Source organism: Thunnus albacares, chromosome 16, assembly GCF_914725855.1.
Source record: "Thunnus albacares chromosome 16, fThuAlb1.1, whole genome shotgun sequence".
NCBI classification, from domain to species: domain Eukaryota; kingdom Metazoa; phylum Chordata; class Actinopteri; order Scombriformes; family Scombridae; genus Thunnus; species Thunnus albacares.
Genome location: NC_058121.1, coordinates 968,204 through 980,050, shown reverse-complemented (window position 1 = coordinate 980,050; position 11,847 = coordinate 968,204). Strand labels below are relative to the sequence as shown.

The following is an 11,847-nucleotide window of genomic DNA, read 5'->3' as shown; positions in this document are numbered from 1 at the left end:
TAAAATTCAAATTTGTGATGTCATCTGATAATGTCTGGAGCTTTTCCAAAAACAATGAATTGAGAAAGATATTATAGATGACACTGAGTATATGGGTACATTTTCTGTTTCAGAAATGAAAGGCGACTATAGAATAAAGCTTATTTGGGTATTAAAAATATCTACAAAATTAGTTTTGCATTCATTGTCTATGAAGCAGTTCCAGACTGTGTGCCTGATGACATCACAAATTTGAGTCTTAATACTCTGGTTTGTGGCTTTGGAAGAGAGTAGTTCATGTTCAGAAATATCAGAGGTGAGAGTAAGTTACACATGTGCAAGTCACAAGCAAGTCTCAAGTCTTAACCTTAAAGGCTCAAGCAAGTCCTAAGTCACTGTGTTTAGACTCAAGCAAGCCGAGTCAGGTACACTGTAAAACCCGATAAGTTAATGTAACTTAAAATAATTGTTGAAACAGATTACATCGAAAATTTTAAGTGATAATTATTCCATTTTCTAAGTTAAAGAAACATACTTGTTCAAGTAGTTTTTACTAAGTAATTTCTAGTGACACATACTCAATATTAAGTTACATAAACTTTCTTACTTACATCATTATTACTCAGTATTTTGTTTTCAGACTACTAATAAAAATCAAGTATAGCTAACCGTAAAATTTTTGTTACTTAACCAGAAAATGTTTAATTTCTTGGTAAAGCTATTTTCACTTTATGTGAACTTAACTTGTTTAAGTTCAACAAAGTTGTACAATCCTCCCTATACTTAAATATTTCACTTGAAATTTTAACTCAAAATTCCATGTGAAGCAACTTAATTTTTTTTTTGAAACTGATTACATCAATTTTATTAAGTAGATTTGACTAAAAAATACAAACATATTTTGAGTAAACATTAAAAACACATTAACACAGATGATTCAAATGCAAGTTACTATTTTATTTAGTAACCAAAAACATTTTACACTGAAATTAGCATGATAACACCTTCAAAAACAGTGCAGGGGCCTTTGGGAAATTACTTTTTTCCCCAAACTATAGAAGTGGACAATATGTATATACTCCTATAATGGTACATGCCAATTTTTATCATGATATTAATATACAATCGTGGCAAGTTAAAAACATTTTTGTACGTTTCCTGACAAGGAAAGGCAATTGATACCAAAATTATCCAAATATTGCCATAAACCGTTCTGTTCACCAATTTTTCAGTTTGCTTATAATGGCCGCATATTAAAAAGAGTTACATGACAATGAATATTAAGGCAATATCTCTGCTGGTTGACAACTTTCACGTTATACATCAATATCTTGCCCTATACGCTTCCATTCAGTGCAAAAACAGGAACAGTAACATTGAACAATAGTGCAAGGGCCTAACAAAATGGCCTGACAAAAGAACCACATAGTGGACAACCGCATGGTATGGGATCTTGCCAGTACAGAATGAGTTTTCTTGAACATTAACACATTCAAAATTGAACAATAAAAATCTTTGAAAAACACATCTCTAAGATGTTTTAAAACAGGAACAAACTACTCCACTGCCAAAAGTTCATTTTTGAGGCTCAAGACCCTGGGTCTCATGTTTCCATCCTCCAGACCCATCAAGACTTTCTGAGTGAAGTCAAAAGTATTTGCCATGTCTTTTGGGTAATTCAGATGCAGTGCATAAATCAGTGCGAAAAGCACTACAAATGCGTCAGCGAATGTGGGAAAATCAATGACTGTTTTACCCTCGAGCACGACCGCAACCTTCTCTGGGCAGAGGTCCATGGCATCTGAAGTGGCACTGATCAAGAGCCCAACCGGTAAGTCACCAATGTCTGGTTCAGACTGCGCCACCTGCAGACAACATCAGAAGGGTTACCTTAGGCCCTAGACTCCCTCAGCTATTTCTAAAGGGTGATTGCTGAAAAAAATATCAGTGGCTTATCAGAAGACAAATAGCAGTAAAAAAAAAAAATTACAATCTATGAATGTGATTTGATTCACCATATGTAACATAAAATAAAAAATAAGCAATTAATTTTTTAGGGGCGAGTGTACATTTTGTTGACACATGGCATAGCAACTATGGCATTTATTAAGATAAACCTGAAACTTGGTAATATTACCATTGCTTCAAGGGCAGGATTTCAGCATTACAAAAAAAAGGTAGCACTATGGAATTTCCATGGTACTGTTTATTTTCATGTAACTATAGATTTGACTAATTTACACTGGAGTTTGCAGTCCAAGTGACAACAGTGAGAAATGGCCGCTTAATATTTAAGCATACTGAAGCAAACTGAAGCTTGGAATAGATCATGAAATTGTATATTTTGGAGAGTATGAATGATTCAGGCAAACAGAAATTGGGCTAGAACCAGTTATTAAGTTATCAAAATTATCAATATCCATACAATATGGTAAATTTGAATGGCATGTACTCAGAATTGTTTTCTCCAAGATGTGGATTTTCATTCATTCACACAGTGGCAGAGGCATTATTTTTGATTAATAAAATGAATAGACATTTATTAATCATGTTCAGTCCAGTTATTTATTATACCTCATTCCAGTCTACAAATCTTTGAATGTGTACTGTGATCGTAACCTTAACCCCCAAGAAAAACATAACATTAATTAAAGCAGGATTTATTGCATATGGAAACATCGTAATTTCAAAGACACCCATGATTGAAAAGCATATTCAACACATGCCTGTTTTCTGATTTGTGTCCATTCTATTCATATGACTATAATTTTAATGGTAATATTCAAACTCTGAAATTTTTCAACTTGTATAATCAGTGATTTACTGGATTAGAGTAACAAAGAAATTTGACTCTTTGATCAAAATAAATATACTGACTTACATCCCATTGCTTGAGAAATCCAGAGTCGTCATCATGCAGATATGCAGGGAGAGCACGGAGAACAGCAGCACGTCTGACATGAACATCAACTTGTTCCTTGGGAGCAAGAACATATTCTTGCCTTACTATGGCTGGTAAACAGCATAGCCACACAACACTATATTAAAACAAATAGCCCTACCAAAATTCTACCAAAGATAAACCAAAATCTACTGTAACATAATTATAAAGCACCAAGAAGCTTAAACAACTTACCTGGAGGTCATACATCTGGAAGATCCGACTGAGGACTTCAGCTGCTTTCCCTGTCCGTGCAGCTTTCCTCCTGAACAAGCGCTGAAGACGTGGGGCATGTCGATCCAACTCAGCATAGAAGCAGTTCTTTAGGTTGATGTTTGAGATTCTGTGAAACTCAGCACAGATCTGCAAAAACATAAAATGACTTAAGTCAGCGTATAGTGTGTGTTCTTTCTGAAAAGGAAAAATAAAAAACAGCAATAAAAAAATGACACTACCAACCCATGTAGGGTATGTTAATCTACATTTGAGTAAAACTATTCATGTCCTCACAGACAAAGTCATGTAAAAGAATTATATGTGATAGATCTGCTCAAATAGGTGTAGTACAAAAAATGTCTTTACTTGTGACTCCATTTTGAGTGCAGGCCAGCGTTCCAGGATCTCATCAACAGGGGGATCATCACTGACGATCTCATTGCGCCGAAGGGCAAAGGTAGTCTGCATTAACTTTCCAATCAGAGAAAGGTTCTTGTCACTCTTCTTCACTTCATCTACAATTTGCAGTCTCAGTCGTTCAAGGCTTGCAGCATTTTCACCTCTTGGGAAATTGGGAAGGAAATTCACTTCTGCCCTCTTCGGTCTTTTGATGTTGGTGTGAGGAGATGGTTTGTTTGGGTTGTTCCGGCTCCTTTTCCCAGAATTTATAGCTACCTCATGAAATCCTGCACGACTCAACTTAGTGCGGAAGTTCCCCATCTTAAACTTTAAACTATTTTTCCAACCATACCATCCCGTCTGAGATCCTGGCTCTTTCAGACAAGGATGCTTAATGACAAGTGCTTCTGCTACCATTGAAACCTCCTTATCATTGGGGTAAGCTTTGAAGCTATGCATCTTGGCAGCAAGAGTCTCAAGAATGTCATGCTTTTGTCCCCTGGACAACTTTAGAGTTTTCCCTGTTCTGTCATATGTAGCATTTCCATCACTAAGTAAGAATTCTACCTCATAGGAAAAAATGGGCACTGGAAAAACATCAGGCCATCTGTTGACCCTGTCTGGAGTCATGGCATGAGGCAATATTATCGTGTCATCTGATGCTACTGAACTGGCATCACTCTCAGACCTGATCACTTTCAGCACAGCCTTCTGCGGAAGTTCCTCAATGTCTAAAAGGGAACATAACATATATTTAAACTTTGGCTAAGTAAAAATCCTCATACATTCATAGGAAAAAAAATACAAATGGTTAGAACGGTCCTTTTATCACCAAATAAATATAACAAACAAAAGTCTATACTGGCTCTTAAGTTTAGCAGGCAAATAAGGATGTTGGGTGTTTTTCTTTTTACTTATTATGTTTTCGTCAACACTGCTAATCTTTGGAGGTCAGGTTACTGCACAAACCCTGGACACTGTGCCCTGACCTTGACCATGAGAGTGTTATTTCACACACAAATCACAAGACTAATTTTTTTTAATGATCTCTCCTTACTAAAATACATGACGTGTAGTAAAACGTTCCATGCAATGCAAACCATTGCCTTTACTGAAACTTGCCAAAACTTGCCCGATTAAAATGGGGTCGCATGCCGCCAATTTCTGGTTGAGAAAAGAACCAGAAAACTTAAAAAGCCTGCACAAATAAATTAATGCATCACAAACGGTCCGCCTCAACGGGAAACATTAGAATAACTATTATTGTTGTGTACTCTAATAATTAACGTTAACTTTCAGTGTTTTCAACGTTTTAATTGCCTTTCACTCTTTAATTAGGCAGATATGGTTAACAGTTTTTTCAAATGCATGAAGTAACTCTAAGACACGCCAAATATTAGTTACGTTAATTAAACCCGACAAAACACGTAACTAAACTAACGAATAAAATATTAAGGCAACCACGGAAAACCATATGACCGCTTTCATTGCAGCCAGCATGGTAACAGTTAAAGTTAGCAACAATTAGCTGGTCAGGTCGAGAAACTTGCTGCATGCCACAGCACGTTTCGCTTAAAATATCGTCACAAGCAGTCCCACAGCAAGTTTACCAATCTCTCTTTCTTTCGCTTTAGGCTCTAAATATATCTAAAGAACTCACATGCAAAAAACGTTTAAGCAAACTTCTTACCTGTGCACTGCAGGGATGTAGCAGCAGTAATGGCGGACATTTCCACTTTGGCGAAGAGGCACGTACGCACGTGCGTGACGTCACGCGGATTAAGTGATTACTATCAAATTATTTGAGTACAATATATCAAAATCATTAAAGTGGTTAAGTACTGTACACTTAAAATTAAAAATTCGTTGAAATAACTCAAACATTTTGCCTTGTAATAGCTGTTTTTAATTTTTGAGGTAATACAACTCATCATTTTTAATAAGCTTATACTGTTCGGTTTTACAGTGTAAGTCACAAGTCAAGTCACCATGAAAGAAGCGCTTAAAACATGAGAAAACGGCACCTGTTAGTTAGTCGCTACAACTAGGGATGGTTATGGTTAGAATTTATAAGTACCACTACTGATAAAGAGTGTAATATGGCAGATTGAAAGTCACCCACTTCCTTTCAGAATTCCAACGATGGCTATGATCCTCTGCAATGAGCCTCACCAAGCCTTTTCCAGAGAATACAAAAACAGAAAATAAGTATTGTGCTCTTAAGTGCACACCAACAGGTGGCAATGTTGTTGCCTGTATTGTTTTCAATGTACACACAATGGCAACTTTGCCTTCTACCCTGACAGCAGCAGCAGAGGGGAGCCATGAGGCTGCCGCTCTAAAAGAGTGCAGTTTGCCGCTTGAGGAGAAGTTGATCAAACTTTGCCTCTTTTCGTGCAGGGACATTAAGGGTTTAAAAAGGTCTGAAATTAAGGTTGGGGACAGATCAAGCTGCTTTTTAAATGTGATCGACAAAATCTTAAAACCATTCGTAAAACTGACTGGTATCCTGTGTAGGGATTTTTAATTAGGAGTGATGTAATAGTCTCTACATTTGGAACCAGTTAAAACCCTGGTGCAATATTTTGCACAAACTTTAGGCAAGAGAGACAGAGTTTGAGTTTTTAACTTGCAAAACAATGATTGAATTATGCAGAATGTACAGTTTAAAATAATGACCAACAACAAATAAACATATTAGATATAACATGATTAAAATTCTCAAAATTACTGATCATCTAGCCTATCAATAGCTTCAATCAAGAAACTGAAATCTTGCAGATGGATGCAAATTATTTTAACATAATTATGTATGGATTTCTTTATTGTGAATATGTCATTTATTTACATAGCAGTCAAAGTATGTGTATCCACGCTTCACTGACACGGAGGGTTGGGAAAAAATAGACTTGAAGCTGAAAAAGAACGGACCAGCAGAAAAGCAGGTCCGTCTCCTGTGCAGGCAATGCACTAGGACTTTCACTTTTTCCTAAAATTAAGTTTGAACGGATTGCTATGGAATTCGTTTGAATTATAGTAAATTAATATTATGTCATTTATAGGAAAAAAATAAGAAGTTAGGCAAGGTTGTGTAGCTGCTGGTGCTCTGATTCTTTAGCCTTGCTTGGGTGATAAGCTAACAGGTGACTCCATTTGTTGTTTAGGTAACATTATTGTAAAGTAGTTGCCTCTTACAAAGTAGGCAAACAGCCACCAATACAGTATTCAAAAAATAGATCTGTTATACTTGTATACTTGTTATACCTGTCATACCTATTTCAGGTTCAGGAGACTAGAAGTACAAGAAGAATCCCATCCCAGATCTACAGGCTTGGATTCTCCAGAAGAGACTGACGGGCACTGGAATGCCCAGACGAAAGACGCTTCACCCTGATGACCCCAGAAGACTTGGCCTGCTTCCCCCCTGTACTGGCACCAACCGTAGAGGGACTACAGCAAACCAAAGTCAGGAGGGGTCTTTATAGGTGAAAACCCCTCTTTTTTTTCTTAGGCTTAATGAAACACACTTGAGGCTTGACCTTATGAATGACATCAATTAATGCACTATCCTTTCTTTTCTACATCATTCTGTGCTGAAGAACTCATCCACAGAACATTAACAACATTTTTTGTCTAATAATTGCAATTATTCTCCTCAGTGCCAGAATTCTAGACAGACTGATGAACAGCAGTGACACTCAACTTAACAAGTTTGTAAATTGCAATGTTGGTGTGTATTTTATTGTGTGTATAATGTGTGATTATATCTACGTGAAAAAGTTTTAGAAATGAGACCCCTTCACTTTTTGAAATTAGAAACACAAAAACTGCAGTGTGCTGTGCACCAAGACAGACGGAATATGGAATATGGAATTGACTACTTTGAGTCTGCTGTATGTGTAGACTCCCAGCAGTCCATTCCATATTCCATGCCACATTTATGCCACAACACCTGTCTTAGTGCACAGCCCACTGCAGTAAGAGCCATAGTAAAACTGTGCCATAGTCACTTTTATAGTCCATGTTATATTAATTATGAGAATTCATTCATATCTGTGTTGTATACATTAGTCTCAGCATTGCTTTTCCAATAAGATCATTCCACTGCCTCTCAATACCTGTAATAACTAGTAATTACTTGAATCTTTCTTACTACATTTTATTATTATTGTTTCTGTATTATTATTCTTACTCATCTCAGTGTTCCTGGTATTGTTGTTTTAGTCATATACTATGTAGAGTGGTTAGTTCTAAGAAATATTTCACTTATCAATACTGCTGATGTGCAGCATATCGGAACTCACGGTTGTCATCCCTGAGCTCCCTTGCTTTACCAATCACCAACACATCATTCCTGTATTATCGGTGCAGATGTAAATGAACATCATCGAGACAGTAGAGGGTGAAGTGTGGCAGCTAATGCAATGGTTGGGCCCCTGGCCGCAGCAATTTCTCCCCTGGTCTGTTAGCATCTCCCTGTAATCCCCACCCATACACTAGGGTGCAGTGGGCCACCATGCTGGTTCTTGTGCATCATCTGGGCATCAAAAACTAGTCCTGGCTTCCTGGAAAAAAGCTCTCTCACCAACTCCTGGAGAGCTGTTGTTTCTGTCATTTCTATGGAGGCTCTTCCTCTCTGTACTCTGTCTCTTCGACCAGGACCAGGACCTGCTCTCTCTCCTCTCTCTGTTGCTCTTTGTCTCTATCCTCTTCCTCTTGTACCACTAGGACCTGCACTCTCTTCTCCTCCTCCTCCTCTCTCTGCCACTCTTCCTCTAGCTTGTCCTCCCCACCCTCTGCCTCTTATGTCACTGGCACCTGACCAGCCCTCACTGGCTTCACCTGACACCAGTGAGGGCACTTTGTAACTGAGGTCTGCACCAGACTGCAACAAGGAAGAACAGTGGGTTACTACTTAGGCACTCCAGTGCCATGCTATTAGTCTGCTGTTATCCCAAAACCAAAAACCCACTGCTCCGAAAGCCTGTTGTTCCAAAATACACATTCTCCCTTGACATGCAGGTGATCATTTTAACACAACCCATGATCTTTCCCTAACCCTAACCAAGTGGTTTTTGTGCCTTTCAGAACTCTGATTTAATGAAATCATGTTACAAATATTGTGTACATGTGCTGACTGGAGGTGTTTCCCCAGCAGTGTCAAACAGTAATGTTACACATCTTACTTTAGTTTATTTCACTTAGTTCACAGAAGAGCTGTTGAAGTTAAATAACAGCAGAAATGAAACGTCTTTCTTTAGGAGTCATACAAAGTCATATGTTATGATTTATATGTTATCTGTTAAATTGAGAAATATGTTAGCAGAGTCTTGAAAGTACTAAGGACGGACCAGCAGTCACTGAAGTCCAATTCTAAGTATGTATTTTCAGAGCAATGGCCCAACCCAGAGCAGTGGGATTTCTTTTTCTGGATAACTGAAGCTAAAGATTTAAATATATATATGTAATATACATTTATAGTGAGGGGACAAAAGCAGCTGCGTGGGTAGATTTGGTTTCAATTCAGTATGAGGGTAAAACAAACCTTAATACAACCTCATCTTAATGCTGTTGCTCCAGCTCCAGCTCCTCTGCACCCTCCAGCAATGTCCTGGAAAATAGTAATAACTTGTGTTACATGGAATACAGAGAAAACAAAAAAACAAAACAAAACATGCTTTTGAGGGTTTTTGAAGTCAGAGCGTGTAAATATGAATTTAATTATGGACATAGAACTTCACTGAAACTAAAAAGTGAACCCTGTCCTAAAATTTACATGCCAATGCCATAAACATTGTCATAAATTAATACATTATCTTTTGTATTTCTGAACAGTTTGTTTTTGAGCTTTTCTGTTGGCTTGGACATTTATTTTGTTTCTTCTTCTCTGTCCTGAAAATCCTTTTTCTTTTCATCCTTATTTTTCTTCTTCTTCACTTGCCTGTGTTATTTCAGAAAGATCATCCTCTCATCATCATTGAGTGGAGGTTGCCAACAGTTTCCTCACTCAGGGTTCCCAACTCTCCCTCACCTCTCATCTCAAGAGTGTCTTAAATAAAATGTGAAGTCTGAAGAACAGGATTTGCAAATAAACAACTTTTCATAAGGTCTTGAACCAACTGTGATCCAACATGTTTTTATAAGACATTTAAAACTTTAAATTGAGCATAAATTAGTAAGATTTGCATTTTGAACCAAATTGTTGAACCTCATCTTTCTGTGGGGCTGGGCTAATCTTCAGCTCATTACCACCATCCAGTGGACAGATAGTAGGACTACATCATATGATTTTCTGTGGCAGGTTAGATGTCCCAAGACCAAAAGCACACAGGCACTCAGGACTCACAAGGGAGAAGGAACATTTTATTTTATTCAGATGTTTCCTAAACAGACCTAACCTGACATGGAAGATAGACTAGCTTTTATTACTCTGTGTTGTATGCTTGGTGGATTAATTTGCTTGGGACCCCCAGGGCAAACATGAACCGCTGGACCCCTATAAATACCCTGCCCCCCCTTCTCTCTGTGCATTCTGTACACATGTTCTGAGCTAGAATATTAAATAGCACCAGATTTTTTATGTAGTAATCTGATTAAACACAAACTAATCTGAGAACATCCACCATATAAATACAGTATCAGCTAAAATAATGGGAAACCCTTTCTTTAATGGTCCCCTAACTAAAATATTTACCTGGTAAATATATGGTAAATTATAGTATATTATTGGGTAATTACCACTGGTAAATAAGTAGGTAAATACAGAGAAACTACAGCTGAAATACTAAGAAAAACTTCCACTATCACTCATCAACTCAACCAAGTACCGTACGGTGGTGACTGGTTTAGGTTGGTAATAACTCAGATATAATTGCATACTTCCAAGGAATGTAGGCAACCAATTCTTAGAAACATCTCCTCTGTTACACATTACTTTATTTTACAATTGTAGTTATCCAAGTTGGTAACAGCCCAAGTTTAATTATGTACTATCTAGAAATTAAGATAGTTATTTCTAATAAATGACTTTTTCTTATATAGTTATTGTTAATGGCTACACCCATTTATAAAGGGTTTATTAGATTTACCTTAGAAACTATGTAATTGTTTTTATTTAACCTGGTACCTGGTACCAACCTCCATAGGAACAGTTTTCTTTCAGTGTCATGGTACATCTTCTTATAAATTGGGTGTGTTCTTGCAGATGTTTTTACAATTTACTCTGTAAATTGAAACTGCACTGTAAAAGGAAGCCTTGTTTGTTTCAATGGTGTTACCAGGTCCTTACCATATCTTTCTTTTGTGATAGATTATTCCCTTTTCCATGTAATCAACACAAACTTGTACCATATATATTCCAAAATATTACTAAGTAAAACATGACAATTTACTTAGTAAGCTGAAACTGTATTGTAAAAGGTAGCCTTGTTTGTTTGCATGCTATTACTAGGCTCTTACCATATCCTTTGTAACTGGTTATTCCCTTTTCCATGCAATAAACACAAACTTGTACCATGTATGTTCTGCAACATTACTAAGACATTACAATTTACAGAGCAAGTAAACTGAAACTTTACTGTAAAAGAAAGCAATGTTTAATCCCATGGTATTACAAAGTCCTTATCACATCCTTTCATCAAAATGGATGGTTTCCTTTCCCATGCAATATAGACAAAGGTGTACCATGTGTTCCAGTGTTACTAACTAAAACATGACATTTTATTGAATAAGGATACTGAAACAGGAGAACTGTCAAAGAAGGTTCTACTCCTTTCATTGTAACCTCAGCCTCGGCTTCTTATAAGACAGTTACTGAGATCATATAACTTTAACAACTCAGGATAATTTATTTAGTTTACTACATATACGCAGTTATTTTATGAATTGCTGGACTGGAGCATAGCCATATGATAGGTATAAATGCAAAATTGAACCTTGGGTGGTAACAAATCAGTACCTTCAAATAATTGGCTTTATAACAACAATTACAAGTTCGACCTGGAAATGTATTATGTTGCCCTTTAAACTTAAGGAGTCCTTTCTGAGTCCATGTACTAGAAGAACTGAAATGGTCTTCAATTGAAAAAAACAAACAAACAAACAAACAAAAAAGTGCATCTTTTAGTAGGAATCCAAAGGGGTCCATTAATTGTCTTTAATTGGGAAATGAAATACCGAAAGTTGTCCAGGATGTTGTGTAGCAGCAGTCATCAGTTCCTTTCCAGTAGCCACAGGGGAACAAGCAGTCACTCTTCATCCAAAGTCCACCTTAAAGTGAGTGCAGAGACAGAGTAACTGGCTCTCACAGGCTT

General features: G+C 37.0%; 1 protein-coding gene across 1 annotated transcript; it reads right to left on the bottom strand.

Moving 5' to 3' along the window:
* Window positions 1-614: 614 nt before the first annotated feature.
* On the bottom strand, window positions 615-4,269 carry LOC122965821. Its single transcript, XM_044330048.1, has 4 exons — window positions 3,503-4,269; window positions 3,116-3,283; window positions 2,861-2,956; window positions 615-1,844 (listed from the first exon to the last, which is right to left on the bottom strand). Exons 1-4 carry the CDS (start codon window positions 4,163-4,165, stop codon window positions 1,536-1,538), a joined length of 1,236 nt encoding a protein of 411 aa, XP_044185983.1. The 5' UTR covers window positions 4,166-4,269; the 3' UTR covers window positions 615-1,535.
* Window positions 4,270-11,847: the final 7,578 nt, after the last annotated feature.